This window comes from Trachemys scripta, chromosome 3 (assembly GCF_013100865.1).
Source record: "Trachemys scripta elegans isolate TJP31775 chromosome 3, CAS_Tse_1.0, whole genome shotgun sequence".
In the NCBI taxonomy this organism is placed as follows: Eukaryota; Metazoa; Chordata; order Testudines; family Emydidae; genus Trachemys; species Trachemys scripta.
Window position 1 is genome coordinate 81,476,887 of NC_048300.1, and position 27,184 is coordinate 81,504,070.

At 43.0% G+C, this 27,184-nt stretch overlaps 1 protein-coding gene across 1 annotated transcript; it reads left to right on the plus strand.

Moving 5' to 3' along the window:
- The first annotated feature begins 1,872 nt into the window (after window positions 1–1,872).
- UNC93A (unc-93 homolog A) lies at window positions 1,873–26,976 on the plus strand. The gene is made up of 8 exons (XM_034766968.1): window positions 1,873–2,215; window positions 4,607–4,788; window positions 7,784–8,013; window positions 12,493–12,624; window positions 16,836–17,053; window positions 19,551–19,686; window positions 21,485–21,616; window positions 26,490–26,976. Exons 1-8 carry the CDS (start codon window positions 2,129–2,131, stop codon window positions 26,753–26,755), a joined length of 1,383 nt encoding a protein of 460 aa, XP_034622859.1. The 5' UTR covers window positions 1,873–2,128; the 3' UTR covers window positions 26,756–26,976.
- The last annotated feature ends 208 nt before the right edge of the window (window positions 26,977–27,184 follow it).

Here is a 27,184-nt window from a genome sequence, read left to right on the forward strand (position 1 = left end):
GCTATTCATCCCTCCCTCAGCTGCATCCATTGGCTAGTGGGCATAGCCAGAGATCAAAGCGAATAAAGTAACAGCCAGCCTGTGGCCTGAGGTAGAGGGGTCTAGGGTGGATCTTCTGTTTTTGTTGGGTTTATTTAACGAAAGCCTAAAATGAACAGCTACCCTAGTAAAAGGTGGATGGCTAGAGGGAGGGGTGAACACTTGGGGGAAAAAAAAATCAGCCAGAAGGTCTGTTGTGATTTAAGAGACGCCAGGGCTCAGTGATAGTCACCTCAGAGAACAGACATTCCTTACTGTGGGATGGAGTCATTCATTTAATAGGTCCATTCCATCTCCAGTTTCAGTGAGCCCTCCATGTGAGTGCTTTTAGCTAGGAGTGTGTCGATCCCCTGCTTGAGAACTGAGATTGCACACACGTTGGGCTCAGATCTCAAGACTCACTTAATCTTAGATAAACTGACAGAAGGAATGAAAGGGGTGTCACGCTGATACACAGCAGGCCCACTGGAGACGCTCACAGCTTGGTACAAAATGAAGAGCATCTCAACCTTATCAGATTTCATCGGTAAAGAGTCTGCACATTCCTTTGGAGAGACTCATTAGAAGGCAGATAATCCAAAGGTCTGGACAGGGACATCGAGCAGGCCAAAATGTCTCTCAGATCAATCAAAAAAACAAAGGGCCCAAAAATGCTTTCCCGGAACAGGTGTTGCTGGCAGGAAAGATTGTGTGTTGGCTCTCAACTGACAATCTCTCCAATTGTGCCTTTAAAAAAGAGTGGCATGTTAAAAACTATTTTAAAAAAGCTTCCCTATCTGAGTGACTACCAACACGGTGAAGTATTACAAAACAAAGGATTTTGAAAATTTAACGTGCCTCTCACTGTTGCATGTGTGCTCTGTTTATTCTTGCATCAGAGTGGGCCGTGAAGCGTTTCATTTTTGTTTAAAGTCAGTATCACTGTCATGTTCTTATGCACTAGTTCAGTTCAGCACTGGTTTGGGTTACAAACACTACAGGAGAAGGCTAGGTATGTAACTACCAATATTTGCACCTCCAAAACAAAGGCTGGGTTGAAGCTCAGCTGAAAATTAGACTCTATGTATGTGTGCCAAGTGTGATAGTCCTTAACATGAAGAGACAGTATTTCACTGTCTATTTAGAAAGTCTTGCATTTATTTATAAACATGCTATTCACAAAGGGATATTAAGAACTTCTTCACTCTTACTTGGGGTTGGAAGAATATTTTTCTTCTGCATTTACTTGAATTATAAAACAAGAACTAAAAATATCAGAAACTGGACGGACGTTCCTCAAAAACAGGAGCTAGCTTTGACTTCTTGGTATGTTAAAATATATTCAGCCTTTCTCATGTTTTCTTTGTTTTGGTCTTGAATGAGTGTGTGTATGGGAAGCAACACTGTGCCATCTAGTAGCTGGTAGAATGACTCCCAGCTGTGTATTCCCAAATTCCACTGGGTTTGCTGGGGGTAGGGTATCTTCCATTAGACAAACAGGCAACAAACTTGTTTTTGTGTGCTATATCTTTGTAAAGATTGTGAAACCCTCTAAGTAATAGTCTCACATTACCTAGTCACATAAACAGCCTAGTCACATAAACAGTCTGGTTTGTTTGTCTGGTTTGCAACCTTAGTTAAGGAACAGACCTGATATAGATTTCCAAGCAACCTTTTAATCTTTGCCCTTTAAGATTGAGCTGTAATTGTATTCCAGCTATGCATTTAACTATCTGCATTCTTCTGTGCCAGGAACAGAAAGAAGCCACATATTATGCAGATGAAATATGAAATTTTGCCTCATTCTTACAAGTGATTTGTAAACTTGAATATAAAGTACAGAGATCTAATGGAAGCTGATAAGTCCTAATTATTATTGCTTCACAGCAACTGAATGAGTAACAGGTTCATATGGAGTTTTCAGTATCAGAGAAAGTAAAGTTCACTGGCTGACACACACCACAACTGTCTAACAATTCTTTCTACTACAGATGCAGTGAGAAGTTGATCCTTACCAACAAGCAGACCTTGTTTTTCTCTCCCTAAGCACCAGCTGGGCCACTTGGATCACCACCTTTAACTGTCAAGCCTTTATCTTCTATGAACCAACATGGAAAGCAATCTTAAGAATGTTCTTGTCATTTCTTTTGGATTTTTACTTCTATTTACTGCTTATGGAGGGCTGCAGAGTCTGCAGGTAAATGTAGCTAGTTTCATTAGTTGCTATGATATCCATTCCTATAGTTGTATCAGTCCAGTCAAGGGGTGTGAAACATAATCTTTTCTTGGTATCTTTGAAGAACACATGTGCCTTTCTGGTGTGGGTTGAGATATCAGTCTGGCAAAAGATGATGTGTTTTACCCAAGTTCCAGAGCTTCTGTTAAGAATTTTATCTGTGTAATGCAATGGAAGGTCTCAGAAAGAGAAAGGATTTTTAGGAGCAGAAATAGTTCTAGAAATGCCTAGACGTAAGTTGGCCAGGAAAAGGTGACATGCTATCTTGTTTGCAGACTTGTGCAATGCCAAAAGCAGGATGTATCCTTCCTGCCATACGATCTTAAACTGTGATCTTGTCAGATCTCAAATCAAATTTCGGAATAAAAGGCTGTCTCGAAAAACCCAGAATGCTGCAAGTAGGGATGTTGGTAATTCAGGATGTGGTTCTCTTCTTTCTATGGCCCCCTCTTGATGAAGAAAAAGGGTGCATTTTTCAATCATGTAAACTTAATATGATTGGAAAGTCCTGTTAATACGCAGTCTAATACATTTGAAGCCTGGTTGACTGGTTGCATTGTAGCCTAGCAGGAACCTTTAAAGAATTTCTTTTTCATCTCATGATGTTTAAACCGATCTCATGATTTTTTGTGTTCTGACTAATAATATTTAAATGCTTGGAGCTGGCAATACTTTAAATAAGAATCCCCCTCTGATTTGCAAGCCAATCTGCATGTCTATTGAACAATGAGTTCCTTACAGCTGCACAATGGCAGCCATGGAAGGGAAGTGGCAGAAGCTGATATTGCTTCAAGGCACCATTACTCCCACTGGGATTTCCAAACTCCTCTCAGAACCAGCCAGGGATTATGGGCAGCTGGTCTTCAGCTCCAACTTTGAGGTCCAAACCCTGCAGAGCCAGTTCCTCCACTGGTGGAGGCTCAGATGAAGGATGAGACAAGGCCATGGAGATGGTACCCTGCACCCACTCTGAAAGATCTTAACTAGAATGGGTCAAAATAATGGCAACGCACTAGTTTTATGTCAAAATTCAGTTTCATCTAAATTAAAACTTTTTGCAGAAAAATGTTGCTTTCAACAATGTTGAAGCTGAAACCAATCATTTTGACTTTCTCATTTCAACTTTGTATTATAGTTTAATATTAAAAATACAAAAGTCAAAACAAATCAAAACGAGAAACTAGAAACAATATATTTTTACCTTATTGAAATGACACATTTCGATGCTCCCAAATCAAACCTTTTTGGAATTGTTGTTTTGTGGGAAACTTCAAAATTTTGATTCTTTTCATTCGGATTGGGAACTTTTTTTGTGTGGGTGTGTGAAATGTCAGAATTTCCCATGGAATGGAAATTCCAGTTTCTGACCATCTCTAATTTTAACTCCTTGTGCTCATGGAAGTAGAGAGCATGATCTGACCAAGGTTCTTATTTATTAATATGACTGTAGCACCTAGGAGCCCTAGTCATCGACCAGAACCCCAAACGTTTAGGTGCTGTGTTTAGCTACTAAACAGGAAGCACATTTTTGCACTTTACTAATTACTCTATATACATCCAAGAGCTGTAGCCAGCCACTGAAAAGCACCCGTCTCTAGAGTGGAGAGCAGCAGACAACCAGTTACCCACCATGCAACATGTCATAATAGTGATGGGTAGGGAGGAGACAATTTTGGTCAAGGTGACCGCATTCTACAAAAAAATGCCCCGGGGTTTACATGGGCACACACAACTTCAATTTTTAAGGTATCCTTTGAAATAACCTTCCACAGGGTAAATTGTCTGGAACTCAGATCTACCTAGGAAGGGCCAACTAGACCATGCTGGAATTTGAACCTTTGGGTCTAAGAAGTTTTCAAACCTTGTGCTTAAAGTACTAAGGCATTGCCTCAGGCAAAAATCCCCTTGGGATTATGAATCAAGAGACCTTCTTTTCAAAGTAAACAAGAAAGAGAGAGAGAAAGAAAACAGATTTTCCTTAAATCTCATTGCTCTAAAAATCAAAATGCATTGGTTGCAAACCAAAATCCTGGATCTGAACCCCACTCTGCATCCCAAATGTTTAGCCAATTCACAATCCAAACCTGAATCTGGATCAAAATTTTGAAAGTGGTCCCTATCTTTGATGGCTTAAACCAAAATCCTGGAACTTGGATGGGTAGGGGACGTTAAAATACAGATCCAACTTCTGGCTTCATCCTATCTCTGGCCAAAGCCAGTTTTGAGTATCCCCTTCCCCACTCTCCCTTTTCCATCCTTACCCTTGTGGCTTTGGAAGCACTGATATTTCAGCTACCATATCTCCCCTTCTCACATGGTAAATTCTGGGTCAACTTGTTTTTGTCTCCACAGAGCAGTCTCCACTCTGAAGAAGGTCTTGGCGTTGCCTCACTAAGTGTTATCTATGCAGCTCTCATCCTCTCTTCCATGTTTCTCCCTCCAATCCTCATTAAGAAGCTGGGCTGCAAATGGACCCTTGCAGGCTCCATGTGCTGCTACATCGCATACTCCTTGGGCAACTTCTATGCCAGCTGGTACTAATGGCCTTTTATACTGTTCTGCCAGAGTTTAACTAGTGAAACCCCATTCATTACGTCTGGGTTAGATATGCAGAGGGACAATTTTTCCTCCTCAGAGGGTTATCAGTGTTTGGAATTTCCTGCCCCCACTGGAACTGCCAGAACCAACCAAATGGACAACTACTTGGGCAGAGTCGTCCCTTGGGTAGGGCGAATCAAGGCAACCACCCCGGGTCCCGCACTTTAGGGGGCCCTGCGCTTCGATAAAATCATGAGGAGGCAGGTGGGGAGGTGAGGTGGTCGGGCGGGTGAGCAGGGTGAGGAGGTGAATGGGGAGGCAAGCAGCAGTCAGGCAGGGGAGTGAGGAGGAGCCCCCCTACCAAAACCTTCCCCTCCTCCCCAATGCCTCCTGTCTGCCAGTGGGCCCTGCCGATCAGCACCTCCCCCTCCCTCTCAGCGCCTACCGCCTGCCACGGATCAGATGTTTCGGAGCGTCAGGAGACATTGCGGGGGGTAGAGGAGAGGAGCGAGGGCACAGCATGCTCAGGGGAGGGGGCGAAACTGGGCAGGGAAGAGGCAGGGCAGGGGTGGAGGGGGGGTGGGAAGAAGCAGGATGGGGGTGGGGCCTCAGGGGAAGAGGAAGAGTGAGGGCGGAGCCTAGGAGGAAGCGGGGAGGAGCACCCCCCAGCAGATTAGAAACTCGGGGCCTATGTCCCGGGCCCCTCAGCCCCCTAGGGATGGCCCTGTACTTGGGCACCAATGGTATCTTGGGGTATAAACAGAATTAGAAGTTTAACAATGGTGAGATTCTTGCTCACATATAGAGGTTTAACTAATGGGGGTCAGGAAAGAATTTCTCCCCTGAACCTGTTGTCAAGGTTGTAGGGTAGGGAAGATTTGCCTTATTTTGAAGCAGTCAGCAGCAAACATCCTTTAGGCTCAGGTGGGTACATGCCACATGATTAATTTACTGTCACTGCAGCAGTAGGAATGGCAAGGCATTGGTGAACACTAGTCTAGCCAATCGTCTTCTATGCTTCATTTAGAGATGGGCGGAAGCTGCAAAGTTTGGATGTGGATCCAAACTTTCCCATAGTTTGGGGGTGTTCAAATCTGGGGTTTGGCTCATTTTAGAGCTAGTCATGAAGTTCAGATCCAAACCAAACTTCCCTAGATCAGTTTTTTTGGTTCTTGTCCATTTCTATATTTCAATCAATAGCTTCTCATAAGAACAAAACAGCTAAACACATACAGCTTTTTGGATCAGTGTAAGAGAAGAAAAGCCATAGCAGAGTAAATAGATAGCCTATAACATACCATTTAAGCTGTACTTGTATATGTCCATCACTCTTGTAGCCTAGGTGATCATAAGGTTCTCCTCCATCAGTAAACACTGTTCTGTGCCAACTAAAACCAAGCTGAGGCCAGAAAATGCGGCTTCTAAGGACAGGATTTTGGATATTTCTAGCACTAAAGATGTGGGGAGAAACCAGTTGACCTAGTGGTCTGATATGCAGTATTTATTTCCGCCAGAGTCCATCTTAGACATTACATTAACAAAATCCCCAGGAATTTCCCCAAATGTGAGTCCTCAAAACTGTTAACCCATCTGCAGAAAAAGAAATAGTGCCCCAACTCCATCCACTTTATGCTTTAACAGTTCAGTTGTCTGCATAAATCACCATTTGTTTCAATTGAGGATGGACACTCTTGTTTTGCTTCATTCCTATCCTGCCTTAATACTATGGATTAGAAAGTACACCACTCCCCTGAACTTTACTGGTTCATGTTCTTCCTAAGGGAGGTTGCAAGAGGCTATCCCAGAGAAGAAAGGAATGTGTCTAGCCCAGAATGAAAAAAGGATTAAAAACAAATAGAATATGAGAAAAGAGCAGACTGTGAGACTGTAAAATTCTAACTAAAAAATAGAACTGAATGCAGACCATCCATTTGAGCCACTTTACTTTTGGGGTTTTTCTTCTATCCAAATGCATAGCACAGACTTCCCTTTAGCTACAAAAATGTTTCCTTTAAGTTGATTTTCCCTTTAACATTTTTTTCAAAAAATATTTAGGACAAGACTGCAGCTTTAATCCAATGCTTCGGGGGGGGGGGGGGGGGGGCTGGGGTATTGTGGAACTGGGCAGCCCCTGCTAGACCCTTTTTCAAGCTGTAGCACCCTTCATGCCAAACCCAGTTCCACTCGTCATTGGGTAGGGGATGTGAAGCTGGAGGGGAAGGCTACTTGTTTTGTACCCCTCCAGCCCACTTTACATCCATCCAGGGTAGGCACAAGCTAGTCCTTAGATTACAGAAGGAAAGGGTTCATGAACTAAGACCACTTGTATGAACTGCACAAGTCCCCCCAACCCCAAATATAGTTGGCATCATTCTCAGATTTCACAATGTTCAGTCATTCCTAGTTTAAATTCATTGGAGCAGATTTGTCCCTGCAGTAACTCCACTGATTTACACAAAAGTTGAATATGTTTGGGTCATGGGTAATGGAGTCTGGGGGAGGCTAAACCTCCCCAAACCTACAATTAATGCTCCCTGCCACTGGCCCAGGGCCAGGGTATGGCAGAGCTCAGAGCTTCTCTGGGTGGCTCAGGCTCAGGGCTTGGCCCCAGCTGGCTGGCTGGGCTCAGGGCTTCTCCAGACTGCTCTGGGCAGAAGCAAGCTGGTGGGAGTGGGGTAGCAGGCTAGCCAGGGTTCAGGGCTGCTCCAAGCACTAGCCAGGGTTCAAGTCTGTGCTGGTGGGCCAGCTGGGGCAAAAGAATAGGAGTGGTATCAGGGCCTCAGGCACAAGAGGCAGGGCAGGGAGCTAGCCTCCCCAAACAGGGGATGCACACACTGCCCATGGTTTAGGTGTATTGTGATATCTGAGGCTCTGGGAATAATTTGGCTTATGTATTTTATTTATGGAATGCAGTGTTCAGTGATCTGCCTTGGAGGGCAGATAGATGGACAAACAGATAAAATATATGCTAAATAAAGTATTCTTTGGCAGGTACACGCTAATCCCTACCTCCATAATCCTGGGACTTGGGGGAGCCCCTCTCTGGTCTGCTAAATGCACCTATCTTACAATAGCTGGCAATTTGTATGCCCAAAAGGCAGGGAAAATTGGAAGAGACGTCATCAATCAGTATTTTGGGCTCTTCTTTCTCATATTCCAGTCTTCTGGAGTCTGGGGAAATCTTATTTCATCTTTGATATTTGGCCAGACTACCACCACAGGTAATATATATATATGTATATTTAAAGATCTAAAGTATAATATTTATTTCTTGTACCCTTCCATCATGCTTAGTTTCTTAAAGAAAAGATTTATTGCTTTAAAGTTTATTTTTTAAAAACTTGGTTAAAAAAGTCAGGCAGAATAATGCAGAAGCAAGTTCATGGATGATTTGGGGTGAAAAGTCAAATGTGTTTTACATTTTTAAAAATGAAAGTTTAATCACTGATAATAATTGAACTGATTTTGAGGTTACTTAGATTTAATGCTTAAACTAAGTGCCAGAGAGAGGCAGAACTGTCTACTGTCTAGAACATGGGACTGGGAGCCAGGACTCCTGTGTTCTAATCCATACTCTGACAGTGAATTACCATATAGTTTGGACAAGTCACTTAACTTCTCTGCCTCAGTTTCCCATTTTTAAAATGGGGATAACAAGAGTTAACAAGAATGTTGTATTTGGTCAACATCTTGAAGATGGGAAGTATTATAATGTATCATTATCACCTTAATCTTGCTGCTTCATTCAAAGGTCGGTATATAATGGAAATGGGAGATTATTGAGTGGAAAGAAGTTACAGACATCACTGGATCAAGCAGGAAAAATTGCTTCTTTTAAAGGAGGTTTTTGTCTCCAAGAGTTCAGAGTTCAACTAGAAATTGGGTTTAACCTTATATATTCAGGAAGCTCACATCAGGTTTTATTAACAGTATAAGTCTAAAAATATTGTCCAATCTGTTGCACCTGTTTTATGCCAGCGCAGCTCTTGAAGTCAGTGAAGTTACCCTGGCTCAGACTTGTATAACAGAGCGGAGAATTTGGTCCCCTGGGTATGAATCTCTACTCCAGTCCTTTGCCCCTGAGCAAGGTGGATATAACACACCACCATATCAGAATAGTGAATGGCAACACAAGGTGCAAGGCAAGGAAGAATCAGGTGCAGTCTCACTAGTCTTGAACTGTATTGTGGCTCACGGAGATACAGCAGATCCACTTGGAGGAGGTTCCCTCACTCTTACATTTAGGTTTGCATGTCTCCCTTAAAATGCTGAGGCCATCTCTGTGGGCCTCCGCTTGTATTTCATTGATTGACTCCTTTGGATTTTAGTGAATGCTCTACTTGTGAAGGGGGCTAACTTAGCAGCTCTCACGTATGAAGCTTTGTTTATCTAAACAGTGACAACATGGGCAGAACCAGTATAAGCTTCCCCCCATTGCATCACCAATGAGCCTCAGCCTTGAAGTGGAGGACCTTCTATACAGCGGAGATTGAACTCCAGTCTCCAGCTAATTCAGTTCTTAGCCTCTCTTTGGACACTACCAACAAGGGCGTACTTGTACTTTTCAGCACCAACATTTGTTTTTGTTGTAGCAAGATGGAAAAAACCGTAAAATGTGCTCATTTGGAATAAAGCCTTTACAAAATGCAGACCTCCTTCCCACACACACACTTATAAACTGGGCCAAACCCGTCACAATAGCTAGCCATCCCCATGAAGGCAGGACACCCCTGATTTTAATGGGAGACCTTGTAAGAATGAGATGCTCCCGAAATATCGAGGGGCTGGCAGGACATGCTGCTTGGCTGCATCACGAGGGAACGACACAGGAGATAAAATTGTAAAGGCAATAGCCACATATAAAATGCAACATTCATTTTCCTCTCCCCTTCATACTAGCACCACTTTGGGCTTGATTTTCAGAGGTGCTGAGCACCTATTGACCTCAGTTAGAGCTGTGGGTCCTCGGCATTGCTGGAAACCAGGCCTCATACTACTTAAGTTCCCTGTGTCACCACGAGGATATTGCACGTGAGAAGAAAGAGCACCAGGTTTTGCTTTACATAGTTGAAAACTTAATCACGTTCTTGATTTATTTTTCACTCCTGAGCCTCAGGACTGCTGTACATTATACTTTGCTCCCAGGGGCCTTTGCAGAAGCTGAGAATAGCCAGAGTGCAGTGTCAGGCGGTGATGTAAAACTGCTGAGGCAGGTCTCTGTCATCTGGAGAATCCCTTTATACCAGGGTTATTCCCCAGGGGCCATTTACACTCTGTTTAAGCTTCCAGTATGACATAAAGACTCTGGGACAAAATGAAGCGTTCACCCTTGTTTATTTAACACACTTCTGGAATACAAATGTTTTCCTGAAGTTCCACTGGTCCAAAGCTATGCAAATGTGGCCACTGGCCACGGCAAGGTGATCACTTTATCCACCTTGTTAATTTTTACCTCGGGGCATGTCTACATTACTGCCTACGTCGATATAAATTATGACTCTCAGGGATGTGAAAAAGTTTCCCCAGTCCCAAGCAACACAAGTTTTGCACTGTCCACACCATTGCTATGTCGGCCAGAAACACTCTCCCACTGACATAGCTTCTGCATCTCGCATCGGTGCAGCTGCGCCAATGCAGTGCTGTAGTGTAGACTTGCCCTCAGGATAAGATGACCAGACAGCAACTGTGAAAAAACAGGACGGGGGTGGGGAGTATAGGCACCTATATAAGAAAAAGTCCCCCAAAACGGGACTGCCCCTTTAAAAAAAGGACATCTGGTCACCCTACCTCAGAGTAAACTTGATTTGTGTATGTGGTCAATAAACAGCTTGTGCACGTGGTTGTTTAGACTAAAAGCTGTGATGAAAACAAACCAACTGCAATTAATGTTTAAAATAACCATACAATAGACCTAATTAAGTAAGGAATCAACCTAGATAAACTTTATTCCCACTTATTCATGAACGGACACACTTTGCAATGAAAGCTGTTGAATTCATTTTAAGGTTTTCTCTTTTCCTCCTAGCATGCCCCGGCCTATTCAGGTTCACAATTCTGATGACTATTTTGCATTCATACAATGAGTAACGAGTGGAATGAGTAATGAGTAATGAGTAACAGGAGGGAATTAGCATGGTGTGACCATGCTACAGAGGGATTGGGGGGGGGGGGAGGGAAGAGGGGTACTGTCATATGCTCGGCATAGGATTTAGACGATTAAACAAAGCAAAGCCATGTGGAGTTGCTTTAGTTTCAAATATATTCGCAAATAACAATAAAACCAGGAAGAACTGGTTCTTTGCAGGGATGGATTATGGATAAATGTCACCTAGATCAATCAAAAATGAGTGTCTCAGAACTGTCCTCCCAGACAGAGTGCTACTGGAATGTGAAATTCTATTAGGGAGCAGAGTAAAGAAGGATGCTGCTCAGAAAAACACAACAACCAGGGCCTGTGTTTCCTCTTCAGAAGCGTTAAGAGCAACCAGAAATGTTAGATCATTCTTTAATATTATTTCTTCAGTGCCATTCATCCAGAAAGATCCCAACATTATTTTTTTACAAACTAATTATTAAATACTTTGATCTTTTTCATCCATAGATGTCAAAGTACTCTGTAATGAATGGTAAACATCATTAGCTCCATTTTACCAACTGGAAAACTAAGAAAAGTGACTAATTAAAGTTACATAGCTAGCGAGCTTCACTGGTGGGACCAGAACTCAAGTTGCTTGGGCTCTAGTTTGGTAACTTTGTCTACTGTCCTCCTTACTACAACAAACATGTATAGAAACTAACCTGCAATGGATCCCAACTGAAGAATTCAGATCTAGAACTGGATTTTGTACACCCCCAAGTTAGGGCTATTCCCAAACAAGGGGTTTTGGTTTGACCTAGGATAACAAATTGGGCCCATTTGAAAAATCTGAGATCCAGATACTTATTTGAACTTCAAACACTCACAAAGTGAGGATGAGCTCAGATCTGTGATTACTGATTTAGGACCATTTCTACAGATAACCACTTATTCAGTACTCTAACTGGCGCTACTGTTGCACTGGAAATACACACTATGAGGTGGGAGGACCAGTTTGGACAAACTAAGAACCTTACCTATCCAACCTTTACCCAGAACTTGCACTGATTTTTTTTTTTTGTGGTTCAGAAAAGCTCATTTAACTTGCATTTCATTTTCATGGATGTGCTAAAGTGCAATATCTCAAGGAAAGCAATTCCTGTGGTTTCTGTGACCCAGATGGAAATCTGCTAGGGAAGCGTTTTCTTCAGATTTCCAGCCCAGCTTTGCAGACCCAAGTAATTCAAATACTTTACTTCAATAAAAAGTAAAAAAAAAAAACCTTTTGAGTGCTAAACTGAACCATCAACCTTTTTGAAGTTTACTCTGGGTGACTTCAGGCCTTGGAAGCATGCCCCTCCCGCACAGGGCTTATTGATAAAGAGTGGCATGAACCAAAACCCCAGCTAAGAACAGTCCCAAACTTTGGAGCAGCACAACTCAGGATTCAAACTCTGTAGCTGGTCCTTTCTTTATAAATGGGTAAACTAGAATATTGCTGAATTTTGGGGAAGTTTGGATCTATGATCAGCCTGTGTTACTTGGCTTCATTTCTACTTACTGCCTTGAACTGTGCTTATCTGACCTCCCTCATGTTCTGCCTTTGTTTTCATTGTTACTGAAGTAGCGGAAGTCTCAGCAGAAGACCTGATGTGCTGTGGAGCATATGACTGCATGACAAATGCTACAACCAACACCACTGCATCGAGTGGGCCAACCAAGACCTTAATCTATATCCTGTTGGGTGTCTACACTGGTACGTGCTTCTAGCGGTCTCAACCAAACATCACTTACAGGGAAACTAGATGCAAATGAAATAAAAAATGAGCTTGCAGAGTATGTTTCCAGCTTCCTCCTCCAATCTGAGCTGACAAAAAGGAAAGCCCCTTTCTCCTGAGCTGCAACCAGTTTCCTTCTGAGAAGCCCAAGCTGCTTTGTGCAACTCTGTGTTCCTTTAGTCCTTAAAGGAGCAGGACATCCTTTATATTTACATTTGTACTTAGAATGAAAATTACAATTAAGGTAGAGTTTAGAGATTTAGGCACACACAATCCTCTCCTGCTTGGACCAGTCTTTACTTCGGCTAAGGAAAGCCCCATAGAATATGGCTTTCTTCAACCAATGTCCAAAAGAAAGGTTTAAAATGTGGCTCACTTCAGACAACCCCCACAGAGGAACCCCCAGCCTCTTCCTAGAGAGCCTGTCAGAAACTGAGTAGTGGATGGTCTGGGGTAGAGGTTGGAGCAGCAGCAGTCAAGCCTAGTGGTTGGGCTGGGGACAGGAGCCAGAATCAAGAACGGGGTTGAAACAAGACTAAAGCAGAAGTGGGGACAAGGACAGGCTGGGGCTGGGACTGTAACAGAACAGGAGCAAGCAGAGACTGGGGCAGGAGCAGAGTGTCAGTGCTACCAAGCGGCAGGTGATACTCCCAGTGGGGTAGCAATGTTGAACAAACTGAAGTAGCTGCTCTCAGTGGGTCCCTGGATTTGGGGTCACCTGGTGAGATCTGCACCTGTGGATTGGCTGAGCCCTGGTTGATGACATGGAGGCTCTGAGGGCACTCATCGGGTTCAAAAATGACTCATTACAGATCCTACCTCCCTGAATCTTACGCCAGATTCAGCTTCAACCCCAAACAGAACGTCTGTCTTCTCGGATGTGCCTAAACTAGGATAAAAGGAGTTTTCTTAAGTGTTCACTCACTTATTTTAAAACCTAGGGATGTGGTAGACTCTTCATCACTTGAAGTCTTTAAATTAAGACTGGATGTCTTCCTAAAAGACAAGCTGTAGCTCGGACACAAGCTATGGGCTTGATGCAGAAGTTATTGCATGGAGTTCATTGGCCTGTCTTCTGCAGGAGGTCAGAGTAAGTCAATAATACAAATAAATAATAGTAAATAATAGTGGTTCCTTTTGGAAAATCTATTAAAACCCTAGTGTAGACAGAGCAAGTTGTATCTTTAATACATTTTAGCTGGTTGAAGTGAATCCTAGGAGAGAACCTATAAAATACAATTTGTCCTGTCTACACTAGGGTTTTGAAATAGTTAAAACAGGTTAGCTAACACTTTAAATAAATCCTTTTAACATAGTCTAGATACACCCCAGCTGTGCTTAGAGGACATAATTCCTTACAGCTGGTCCAGCCCCACAACACTCAGGGATAGGCATAAATTATTCTTCCTCTAGGCAGAGGGAGAGAATTAACAGCTTCCATTCTACCCTCTGGAATAGACCCCATTGCAGCACCACTATGATACCAGTACATTGGTATTGTATGCACTACCCCCTCTCCCACCCCCACACTGGATGGAGTATGTGAAAGCTGCTCATAGGTTCCTTCCACTGGCCAAGCTAGTGGAGTAGAGTTGGGCCCAGAGCTGGTACAGTTGTCAAGTGACTATTTTGTCTGTCTACATGTGGCCAAAAGCCCATTATAAGGAATAAAGAGTGCACTTCAGCCTGCCCACCTTAGTGTGGCTGCATTTTGCCAATGTAGTGTTTTCCTAGATCTGAAGTCAGGATCTAGCTGTTGACAAGGGGAAAAGGATAAGGCAGCACCACATCCTCTGCTCTGAGGAAACACATGAACAGAGTTAGGTATCTCTTTTCATACCCTCTTTTCCCCTCAGTGTGCACTTGTAAATTAGGACTAATGCAGCCAATGAAACAACTTTAATTGGAATCCAGTCCTCAAGACAAAGAACGCTCATGTCACTCAGAGACATTTTACAGCAGTGAGTAAAGCTTATAATGCAGCTAACTCCAAACTGGGTAGATAAAAATCTTCCCCTCTGGTTAAAGGGGAGAGGTTTTTGACAGCCACATATGTCACCTTTCACCTTTTGACATGGTTTTATGTTTTCTACCGATATATGCAATTTCTGTGTGGAGATATAACACTAAATGTGTAATACACCAATGGAAGGGAGTGTGTCATCTGGCAAAACTCCTCAAATCTGCCATGCTTAATTAATGGGAAAAAGGAGGAAGTAAAAAGGAACCCCCCCCCCACACACCCTCCACCTCATCTGGAATATGTTGGAGCTGCTACCTTTCTGCAGAGTGTGGGTTTGGGTTGTGAGTTTGAACTCTAAATCTGATTACTAATGTGTGCTCCCCTAAGCTTTGCTCATACAAAATGAATGTAATCCTGCCTTCCACTGACCTCACTCCAACAGTCTCAATTTCTCTTTCACTCTTAATAAGAGATATTATTTTCCTACCTTGAGGGAAACCAAATATCTGAATATTTCATTCATAGACATATTTTAAATGTCTCTTCAGTTTAGTAGATGACTATATACACCTCTACCTCGATATAACACTGTCCTCAGGAGCCAAAAAAATCTTAACGCGTTATAGGTGAAACCGCGTTATATCGAACTTGCTTTGATCCACCAGAGTGTGCAGCCCCGCCCATCCCCTTCTCCCCCCGGAGCACTGTTTTACCACATTATATCTGAATTTGTGTTATATCGGGTCGCGTTATATCGGGGTAGAGGTGTACTTGGCAGTTCTTGGCTGGAGAGAAGGATAAATAGCTAGGCTATCTTGTAGAGTTTTTGGGGTTATTTTGAAAACCAGAGTGTGGACTTCTCTGTTTATATTTATAAGCCTCACAACTGCTAATCTCTTGCAATTGCTCTCAGTTCACTATAGGAATTTATAGACTATTCATCCTGCAAATGTCCCTTGATTTTTCATGCACTCCTCACTTCCCTGCAATAAGTCCATAACACTGCTATAAACCCTAACTGAATTAAAAATAACTCACATCACTAATGGCTACACTCCAGCGGTCACAGAACACCTGTAATTGCTTCATGAGAACATTAATATTAACACTGTCTTAAGGGGACGTACCTAAGAAGCAAGTTTAGTGGTTTTGTGCAATTTATGGTGAGCCTGCCCCTGCATTGGGAGGAGATATGAAAAGCACAAAGCATCTGGCTCTGAGTTAATGGATAGGCAGATGCACACATACAACTACAGTGTTACAGTGATGCATGGATGCGCAGCATGTTAAACATGCAGTGGGCCTGATTCTCCTCTCACTTTATAACTCCATTTACTTCAATGGAGTGATGCCTGCTTTACACCAGTGTAGTAAAAAAGATAGTCAGGCCCTGAGTTTTTAATCAAGGAAACGATCACCTGGTGCTGCTTCAGACATCCTGGGCCAAAATTCTGTTCTAATTTATACTAATGCAGTCCTGTTGACTTCAGTGGAATGACACTATAGTGACAGGAGAATTTGGCCCTATATATATATATGATCATCTGCGCTGACTGTCAATGTGCTCCGTTACTTGTAGTTTTTATATTAGTGTACAGCCACATAATTGATCTATCAAGCTATATGCAGTTGCCTCCTATCATTGTTCATGTCCCATACATTCACTACTGTTATAGGCAAGTCAGCTCCCAGCACTGTTTTGAGATGACAATCAAAAAGGAATCTGTAGCAGGATCCAGGAAAATAAAAGTTAAAATTCTACCTGTGGCCTGATATTTATTTGTTTCAAGTATTTTGGGGAAGACTGTTACTCACCATGAATATCTTGGCATTGAACGTGGATGTAACCTAGTTGAGCTAGGAGCTGCTGATAGATGCAAAGGGAACTCTTTCATGCTAGCCTCCCTACGACCTCCGATATGACTTGGAAGAGTGAGAGATTGTTCTGATGTAATGGTGCAGCTGACTTTGCGGCTGTCATAATATGTATGTCACACCTCAGCTGAGGGAATTTTGTGAAGTGCACAGTGGCATATTGCGGACTGGACCTTAGATCAGGCATTTTTAATTAGATAGTAATGGCCACAAGGCTGTATTTAAATCAGTCTTTCAGCCACCAAAACATGTGACCCAGAACTAAACACTAAGTCTGAATAATAATAAACCAACTGGCTGTCATTCTCTTGGCTTCCCTCCTGGTTTCATGCATTTGTTTTGTTTTTGCAGGTAGTGGTGTGATAGCTGTGCTGCTGATTGCTCTATTTCTGGATCAAATCAAAGCCAACCAAGCAGAGAGTGAGACAGAAAAGATGCAGACACAGTCCTTTTGGTCCACATTCCTAGCAACTTTCCAGCATCTTAAAGATAAGCGACAGTGTCTCCTAATCCCTCTGACAATGTACAGTGGGTTTGAACAGGCATTCCTTGCTGGTGACTATACAAAGGTGGGACTGAATGTTCCTAGTTATACCTGATCTCTTTATAATTTACCTCTGCTTAATACTATTTCATCTACCAGATAATTACTCAGAGTAAAATGATATATATTCAGTGGCAGGGGACATTCTTGGCAAGGCTAAATTACTGCCTAATACTATTTGAATTAACTCCAACTGAGCTCTTCAAATACAAGTGGCTGGCAGTAACCAAATCAAAGCAAAAAAAAATCTGGAAAGAAATTATTTTGAGTTTACAGCAAAAGGTTTTTTAAAAATTTCCTTAGAATTAGGTATTTGTATTTGTTCAGTAATGAATACATTATTGATCATTAAAATGTTATTGACTTCTTTTTAAGTATTGCATAGACATTTTGGTTCCATTTTTGTTTAAGACTATTAAACTATTAGTTCTATTAAGTTGTCTAAAATTATATTGCACATTTCTTTTCCAGGTCTATAAATCAATGGCAGTTTTAAAGAGGCAGAAGTCAGTGCTATTACAGGAGGCAGCATAAAATTGGAACAAAAATTAGAAACTTCTAAAATAAGATTTGCAAATACAGGACACTGAGCAATTGCTGATTAGCTCATCCTGAGTTCTGGAACAGGTCCAAAAATATCGCTAGTTCAAATACAAGTTTTTTCTTCTTTAACACTATCATGCCACCTTGTCATTCTTCAGGCTTCCTTTTGTCTTGGCTCATGCTTTTCACATTTTTGTCATAGTCACTAGTACAGTAAGTTTCAGAAAACTCCAGACCTTCTCAGGGGATGCCATGCCACCCTTACTTCTGAGCTGCTGCTGGCATCAGCACTGCCTTCAGAGCTGGGCACCTAGCCAGCAGCTACTGCTCTCTAGCCGCCCAGCTCTGCAGGCAGAGTGTAGAGTGGCGGCTGCTGGCCAGGCACCCAGCTCTGAAGGCAGTGTTGCCATCAGCAGCAGAGCAGAAATAAGGGTGGCATGGCTTGGTATTTCCTATATACTTAAATGGCTCTGTTTGAATCAATGCCTTACTGTTTTTAATATTTAGTGAGCGTTGCATGTTGATTTTTTTATTGGTATATGTACTTGTGTAGCAGGTGGGGGGCATAAACTACTAGACAAAGAAGGAGGGCATGAGCAAATACATTTGAGAACCACTGGTATAGGGAGACTAAGTTAGGGCTGTGAAGTTAAATCCCCCTGTTGAATCCTACTGAATGGCTTGATGGCTGATCTGTAAGCTGGCTGGCTACAAAACATTATCTAGCTACTTGTTCAAAACCAGACAGCCTGAAGTGATAAGGAAGAGTCAGAACCACCCCTCCTTACATGCATTCTCAAAAAATCAGCACAAAACAGACTTACTCCTCAGCTGTACATTCCGAAAGTCTTCCAGGAATCCGAAATAGGGAAGGAGATGAACATCTTTTTAGACTGCTCAACTGAAACTGTAGTGTTCAAGCACCATGCACAACCAGGGAGGGAGGATGTACCCATTACTAATCCATTCCCTTTCTGGGGGTGCTCTTTGATGGAGATTAGAGTTCAAATCCCAATCCCAGCCAAGGAAAGGTAGAGAGTTCTTGTGCCACTATGTAGCAAGAAGGTCTAGTGACCAGATGGCCTAGTGGTCAGCTCATGTTTCTACTGGTCTAGTCATCCTGGCTGTGGCCTCAATCACCCCCTCATGCTCCAATTGCTCCCCCCAAAGCTCAGTCACTACAAAGGACGGGGGAGCAAGGTAGGGGGACCTGGGCCCACCTATTCCACCAGGTACCAACACAGAGCACTAGGAGTTCTCTCAAAGTGTCCAGCCCAGTTACTGAGCTACCCCAAATTATATTACCCCCAGGTCACTTCCTACCAGTCTGGAGCTCCTCAGTTTGGAACAGGGTCACTGGCTTAGCAGACTCTCCTCAATCTCTCAGTGTCCTGTTCAGTCAGTCAATCTCTCTCCCTTATGGCTTTCAACTCCCAAAGAGGGAGGGGGGAGCCCAAGTACCTGCTGCTAGCGCAGCCTTCACAAAGCTGTTGTCATTCCTTGAACAGCTCTCAGCATCAACCTTGCTTCCTGGTGCCAGCTCATTCTCACCTTCTCCTGGGCTACCAGTGTCCCTTTAAACTGTTCCTCCACTGGGAACATGCCTTGCACCTGTTGAGGGGCAGGACCAGTATTGTCTACTCCCTGCCCTGGTTCAGCATGGGGCCTGTAGACCCCATCACACACTACTATGGGGGCTGATCTGAAGGGGAAATAGGGCTCCAAATGCAGCCCCTGTTCCTTTAAAAGAAATGCTGCTACTGTGGTGCAGGTCTCACTGGGAAGGGAATGTTGCTGGAGGCCAGATACAGCAGCATTCCAGAGACTTGACAGTGGAGATACATAACTGTGCTTTATTGATCATGTCTACACTGTATGAATATTCACCAGCTCTGAGAATCAGACCCTCTGACTTTGGCCACAAAGGCGAGTCGTTGTCTGTGAATAATAATGCCGTGTGTCTGTTCTCTTTTCTTTAGGCATATGTGACCTGTGCCCTGGGGATACATTTTGTTGGTTATGTGATGATCTCCTTTTCAGCTGCAAATTCGTTCTGCTCTCTGTTCTTTGGAAAGATTTCCCAGTTTACTGGCAGAAAAGCCCTATTTGCATTAGGTATGTAAAGACTGCTTGGAGGACCAATTATCTCATCCGGTAAGACAAATCCTGTGCTCCCTTCCCAGAGCATGGGGCAGGGGGCATCATGCTATAGGTTACCAGTTAGAAGGAGATATACCTGGAGACAAACTCTTCATTCATTAGAGGAGCTGGGGAAGAGAGGAGCTGCAATTAAGCGGCATATTCAAGTCATTCCATTGACTCATTTCAGCATGTCTCCATTGTTGACAGGCTCAGCTCACCCTGCTTTTGGTGATACTATGTACTCAGGCTGAGCTGTTAGTTCTTTGGAGCTAATGTGACTGATGCCAGATGGCCCAATAAGGAGAGACAAAATCCTGATCCTGTTGAATTCCATTGCAATATTGCTATTTGCTTCAACGAGATCTGAATTTACCAATAGCTCTATCAGGACCAAACTCCTTGCCTACTTTTGGTTAAAAAACACAGTGAGTAATGAGCTAACATATTAGCTTGGTCCTTGGGGAGGAAATGTGAACTTGGGGCTACTGGCAGTCAGTCTAATAACTGCAGGATATGTTTTGAACATTAGTCCTGTGCCCTAATTGCCATCCATTTTGTAGGACAAAAAAAAAAATGAAAATAAAAGCAAGAGAGAGAACTATCTCAGTGTGCCAGTTTAGAATGAATGACGTGCTGCATATGGACAAGAAGAGTGTTGGGTACTATGAGGAGAAGAGACTTATGTGATGGATATATTTAAGGGCTCCTTTCAGTGGACATTGAAAAAAGGTGGTTCCAATAAATAATTTACCAGGGCAGAAAAATATCAAGGCAAGTGTTTCATTTTCAGCTGAGTATCTGAAAATGAGATTTCTGTGCCATTTGAAGAAAGTTTATTACAATGAGTTGTCCTGAATTCCATAGCATGGTTCCCTTTATTAATAGAAACCACATTGCTTGATTCCACATGCATTGCCCTAGAAATTTTCCCTAAGGTAGCTTTAAAGCTAGAGACAAGAGATTTAGAGTTCTTAATATAGAACCTCAGAACTTTGCAGGTTCTAGTTCAGTTTTTGCCATACATATTTTTGCTCTTTGTGTATTCCTCCCTCTTGGTGACTCATTTTATTTTAAGGAAAACAAAGAAGTTACAGTCTTTATAAACTTGTGATTCAAAGCCACCGCCCACCCACCCCTCTTTCCACTGATTTCAGTGGGTTTTGAATCAGGACCTTGGAGCATGAGATCAAAATGCAGTGACTCACTAACATTCTCCATCTAAGCAGAAAGATAAAATGGCAGCCACCCCTTCAACAGGCAACCTAGATGATCTTAATTGTTCCTTAAAAAAACAAAAATCTATATTTAAAGACAGTACATGGAAAACAGAATAAAACATCCTTTCAGTTATCTACCAGTAGACACATACATCACATTAGGATTCAAAGTCTTCTGGGGTCCCCTATGCCTACTCAGTGGTACATTGGCTTGACTATTCCCATTGGTAGGTCTTAACCTGTGGTTTAATATCTACATTAGCTCAGAATTCCTCTCTATTTAAGACATGGCCTGGGATGACTATGTGAAAACAGGCACTTACCAACTGTTTCATTGTACAATATTAACTGATGACCAAGAGAGTATTGCAGTGTCTTCATGTAACTTTAAACTGATGAGTAAAAATGTTGGAACCTTCCTGGTTCACTGACCTTATTTTACTCAAAAGAGTTTAAAGAAGTCTTACAATAGACTCTGAAACACTGTATATCTAATATGAAATTTCCAGTTTATAACAGTAATTATGTTTTCTCCTCCTCTCCTAAACATACAGCTACAATTACAAACCTTGCCTGTATAATAGCACTATTGCTGTGGAAACCTCACCCAAACCAACTTGCTGTATTCTTCATATTCCCTGCTCTTTGGGGCCTAGCTGATGCCATCTGGCAGACGCAAACCAACGGTAAGTCCCAGCGACAGCTAACCGAGCCTCACTGAGATATAGTATTCTGTATGTTTTTTATTTACATGCAGTCTGTTTTACTGTACATGGGCATAAAACATGGTGATGGGTTTAAGACGGGCTTCAGAAAATATGCTTACCCTCCTTTCAGTCAGAAAAACACTCAGGAATGAGAAACTAATTAAAATGCTTATTAGCCTGGCCAAAATGGAGGAAGGGGACATCCTTGAACAAGGTAATGGATGATCAAACTATATCTTTGAAATGCTCATTAAATTCCAGAAAGAAAATCAAAATTCAGAGGTAATTAAGTTAATAATCAGGTTGTGATATAGAGCTATCATTGTAGACATGGCCTGTATATACTGACATCTGAGATAAACAGTTGATGCAAATGTTCTCAAAACTCCAAATATTAATATATTTCAATACCTCACTTTGCTGAGAATAAAGGAAGTTCTTCTTTTTAAAAATGGGGGCACACACAACCTAAAGATTAAAAACAGGACAAATCAAGAAAGAGTCATGCACTATGGTGGCCTGAGGGACTACCTTTGAATACATAAAGTCTAACAACCACCAACTTTAGTCTTCCTAACTGAATATCCCAACCTGTGCTGGCAAGATTTTCCATAGCCTGCCACAAGCAAGACACAGTTTAAGTGCTGTAACGAGGCACACCCACCTCTCGTGAGCACCCCCTTGGCTGAGTGCACGTGCCAGAGCCTGCACTCTCTCTTTCCGGGCTAGTCTACAGCGCTTTAACGTGGCTTGTGTGATCACTGCAGAGCGCTTGGAGAGAGCACTCTAAAAAAAAACACCTCCACGAGGGGCATAACTACCGGTGCACTGTCTACACTGGCGCTTTACAGTGCTGAAACTTGCTGCGCCCAGGGGTGTGTTTTTCACACTCCTGAGCGAGGAAGTTGTAGACAAGCCCTTAGTTTGTCCTTGCTCTGGGATAGTGCCCCAAGGTTCCCTCCCTGGTGACAATGTCTTCACCCTCTTCTTGGGCCTTCTGGCTGCAGCTGTCCAACTGGGACACTGTAGTTCAGTTGCCTCTCTAGGGTGCCTCAATGTCCAGGCTACTTCCCCCCAGAGGCTAAATGGGTTGTGCGGAGGACCCATGCCCACTCACTACTCCAGGTCACAGCCTAGGAACCCTGTAGATAGCAGCCGTCTGCTATATCCCTTTATCTATGTCGCATGGCTTCTCTAATTCCCTGGGCCACTTCCCTGCAGCCCCCCCATCTTCACCCTTACCTCAGGGCCTTGCCCTAATGGAGTCCCAGCAACCATCTCAGAGCGCCTTCTTGCTTTCCCTGGCTTCTGGCCGCAGTGCCCTGTCTAGGATTCTGTAGGTCAGCCAGCCAGCCACACTATTACAGCTCCAGCAATGAACTCAATTCTCTCTGGCCCTGCAGCTCTTCTTATACTAGGCTGCTGGCCCTGATTGGTGGTGTCCCACATAGCCGCTCTAGGCCGTTTGGAGGACCCTCTCCACTGCCCTTTTCTGGGGCGGGGTGTGGCAGGGCCTCAGAGGGTCTGGTATACCCCATCACAAGTGCTCTCCTATCTTATCATGTGTTTCTTTTCTCTCCATTTCTTAATCTTTTTTAACTGCAACTATAATTCAGATCTGGCTATTAACATAGCATTACAGGTGCTGGCTGACTCTCTCGAGGGTGAGATGTGGGGAGTATTACATGGCCAGCCTACCAGGTTCTATGTCAGATTGTATAGCTGGGCGTCCCTTCCCCTGTAATGCTTCAGCTTCCCTCTGGTTGGTTGGGTAGTTTGGATCAATTTACCTTCTGGCTAAATCAAAATGCTCTACCCTTTCATGGTCCCAAATAGGCCAAAGGAAACAAAACACAGCCCCTTTGCCCTGCTCAGGCTATAATCCTCTTCCCAAGATCCATGGTCTTCCCCTTAGATACAGGGGAGTGAAAGGTGAGGCTTCCTCTAACCACTCTGGAAGAACCCCCTCTCCCTGTGGACCCCTAAATGAGAGCAGGTGCACACACCAGGCTACAAGCCCACACCTCTTCTCTCATGCCAGGCCACATCCTTCTGCATCCAGCACAAGCCTAATCACCCCACCTCTCATATCCAGGTTCACTTGCTGAGGTAAGGCTGATATCAATAGTTATTTGTCCTCCCTGGATTAAACAGTTCATTCATCTCCTGCCTGGAACAATATACTGATCCATGGGGGTCCCGCCTATTGGGCTCACCTTTCCCAGGCTTCTTCCCCAGCTCTCTTAACCATGCAGCAGTTCTTGTTTCATCCCCAGGCTCTCTTCTTACTGAGGAACAGGCCCTGTCTTTTATCCTTCTTCCCTCTTCCCCAGCAAGCCTTGCGCTCCGCAACTTGCTCCTTCTGGATAGCACATCCTTCAGAATGCCTGGCCTTAAAGGGACCATGGCCCACTAACAGGAGGCTTGGGCTGCATCTCCCTTAAAAGTGGCTGCACATCCTTACAGCAGAGAGAAAGAAAAAAACAGGGGGGAAGTGCCCAAGGTCATAGAAGGAGGTTGAGGAGGGATGGCAGTTCCTAACCATAGAGTAGTCACTGACAACGGATGGTTCTTCATATTGGTGTAGAGTGAGTGATTGTGGCTAATGTGCCTTGTGGTGCAGCGGCATGGTTACCCACTGTTATGAACTGTTCCCTAGTACAGGTGTCACCTTTTTTTAGGGTGACCAGATGTCCCGATTTTATAGGGGCAATCCCAATTTTGGGGTCTTTTTCTTATATAGGCTCCTATTACCCCTCCCCCACCCCCCTGTCCTGATTTTTCACATGTGCTGTCTGGTCACCCTACCTTCTTTCCTAAGTTCCTGGAAGGTCATTCAACCAAGTTCACATTTAGTGTTTGACCAGGAAGCACAATAAGTGTTCTTCATACATGTACAACCCCCCTATATCTTTTCTTCTTATCTTTAGCTGTGCTGCAGGACAAAATAATATCACTACAGCACAATACTTTGCATCTTCACACAGTCACATAGCATCACTGATGATAACATTACCCCTTTGTGGAGAGATGCAATGTTATTACATCATAATGCTGCATCGCACCATGGGATCTCCAGTATTATATGAGTCTGTTCAGGAGTCCTATATGGGTCTGATTCTCCTCTCACCTACATCAGTTTTGCACAGGTATGACACCACTACCTTCACTGGAATTACTCCTGATTTACAGCAGTGTGAGTCAAGATTCATGCCTTTTACAATAAAAGTTTAAAGGACAAATCTTGCATTTCTTACTCTGGCAAACCCCCATTGAAGTCCATTGGGATCTTAGATTAAAGGTTGAGAAAAACTGAGTAAGACCACTAGGTTGTGGTGCACAATTAGGACTTATGAGATCATCAGAGAAGATTTACTTTGATCTGGTATGGATATGTACCCTAATACTGATCAAGGGTTCCCCCTAGAGGATATTAATTAGAACTGAATGAATCCTTTCACCTATTTCCTTATATATATATATTCTAATGTTTTTGAGTGGCTGGGTGGTTATGTGTGTCCCTAGTTATTTTGAATGGAATCTGTTCCATTTTAGTGTGAGCAGTACCCACTCTTATCTAAACTGAACACAGCTGCCACAGGCCTTCCTGCTAATAATTGCAGTTCTTCAATAACAATTGTGTACAGGACAACCAAGTAGAGGGTAGCAAAATAAAATTCTTTCCAGCCTTGCGTGCCTGCTTAGAAATGATATGAATCAGTCTGGAAAGCTGATAGAACTGGAGCTCACATTATTTTCAGCAGCCCTGGTTTGTGCCCATTCCTAATCGTAATTAGGGGGAAAGGAGTTAAGGGAAACGCTTGAAAAATGAGGTTGGGGCTTATGCTTCTAAAAGCAAGGGGCTGTTTCTGGCACCTGGAATCAGGCATCGCACCAAGGAAGCACAGCGCTGCTGGGGCATCTCAGACCTGACCTACCAATTTGTCCCAAAAGTTTTATGCTATGGACAAACGTTTGGTTAGGGCCTGGGATGAGACACCAGACTCATGTTCCTGTGTGACTTATGCTCAGCTGTTAGCACATGTTCAACCCAGAAGTTAGAGTTACAGGTCCAGATTTACAAAGGGACATAGTCCCAGACCCTCAGAGCTATTCAGGCAGCTCACGTCCATTAATCTACCAGTTAGGTGCCTAATTACCTTTAAGGATCTGGCCTTAGGCATTGCCATGCTGAGTGTTGCAACACTTAACTTTTAGGTGCCTAGAAAATCATTGGAATCCACAAATTCTGGGTTAGGCATCTAGGCTCCCTATACAATGAATAGGGAGAGATAGGCACCTGAGAATGGGATCCACAAAAGCCAGCATGCTAGGAGGGGCCTACACTAGCCAATGGAAGATGCCAGAAAGAGGAGTGTGTCCTAAGCCCACCTCATTGATCTTACACTGAAACACTAGGGGCCAGATAAGTACCTAGATCAAGCTTCTCATTCTACTCCTCATCCTACTTCCTCACTGCATCTAGCACTGTCCTCATCTCCCTTCTTCTGTTCTCATCACTTTATGTAAGAGCCTTTTGCTTCATGGCTCTTGGTGTCTAGAATAAACTTCCTGCCATCTCATTTCAATCTTCAACAGAAAACATCCTTTCTTCCTTGCCTATAGCTGTCTCCCCCACCTTCCCAACTAGGAAATATTCACCAAGTTATATGTATTATTTAACTTCTTATAACACTATGGGATACAGTTTGCATGACAGAGAAGAATAAAATACAAGCTTGTATTTTCCTGTGATTTGACCTTTACAGGGAAGGAAATATAGCTGCTGTTGTAGGAAATATAGAATGTGTTCAGACTTACCATCACAAAGATCATCTCTCTTTCTTTGCAGCACTCTATGGAGTTTTATTTGAGAAGCACAAAGAGGCAGCCTTTGCTAATTATCGACTCTGGGAGTCATTGGGATTTGTCATCGCCTTTGGATACAGCACCTTCTTACATGTTTATGTCAAACTGTACATCGTAATGGCTGTGCTGGTGGTGGCTATAGTGATGTATGGGGCACTTGAATACCTGGAAGCAAAGGACTTGCCTGGAACACCTACCACTGTGAAGGAGGAAATAACAGGATCTGTAGTCCAGCAAACACGCCTTTAAACCCAACAGGATCAGAGCGGTGGAAACAAAGAATGCTGGGCAGCTCAGCACAACTGATTTCTTTAAGGGAGATTCAAAGTGTTCAGTCAGATTTTAGAAGAATATAAAAGAACTGTTTTCCCAGTCAGGCTAATATAAAGAAATAGGAATAAATCTCCTTTCATACCTCTGGTTTTTAAAAGATTATCTGACTTTGTCATTTCACTCAAACTCTTACTAATAATGACCAACTATTTTTTTAAAAATTGTATTGGATTTTTGTTTACAAATAAAATTTTATTAAACAAGATAAAAAACCTTTTATTAATGTAGGATAGTTTTTGTACCTAAGTATTAGATAAATAGATAGGATACAAAAGGGTCTGATCCAGTGGTGCAAAAGTCAATGGGCATAGAGCGTGCTCAGCCTTTTTCAGGGGGCACTCCTCA

What these genes read in the sequence shown, in the direction of transcription:
- UNC93A (XM_034766968.1), top strand. Translation starts at nt 2,129, where the DNA reads ATGGAAAGCAATCTTAAGAATGTTCTTGTCATTTCTTTTGGATTTTTA. An exon ending in TGGCCAGACTACCACCACAG is followed by an intron (nt 8,014 to 12,492) that starts GTAATATATATA and finishes TTGTTACTGAAG; the next exon opens with TAGCGGAAGTCTCAGCAGAA. An exon ending in CTGGCAGACGCAAACCAACG is followed by an intron (nt 21,617 to 26,489) that starts GTAAGTCCCAGC and finishes CTTTCTTTGCAG; the next exon opens with CACTCTATGGAGTTTTATTT.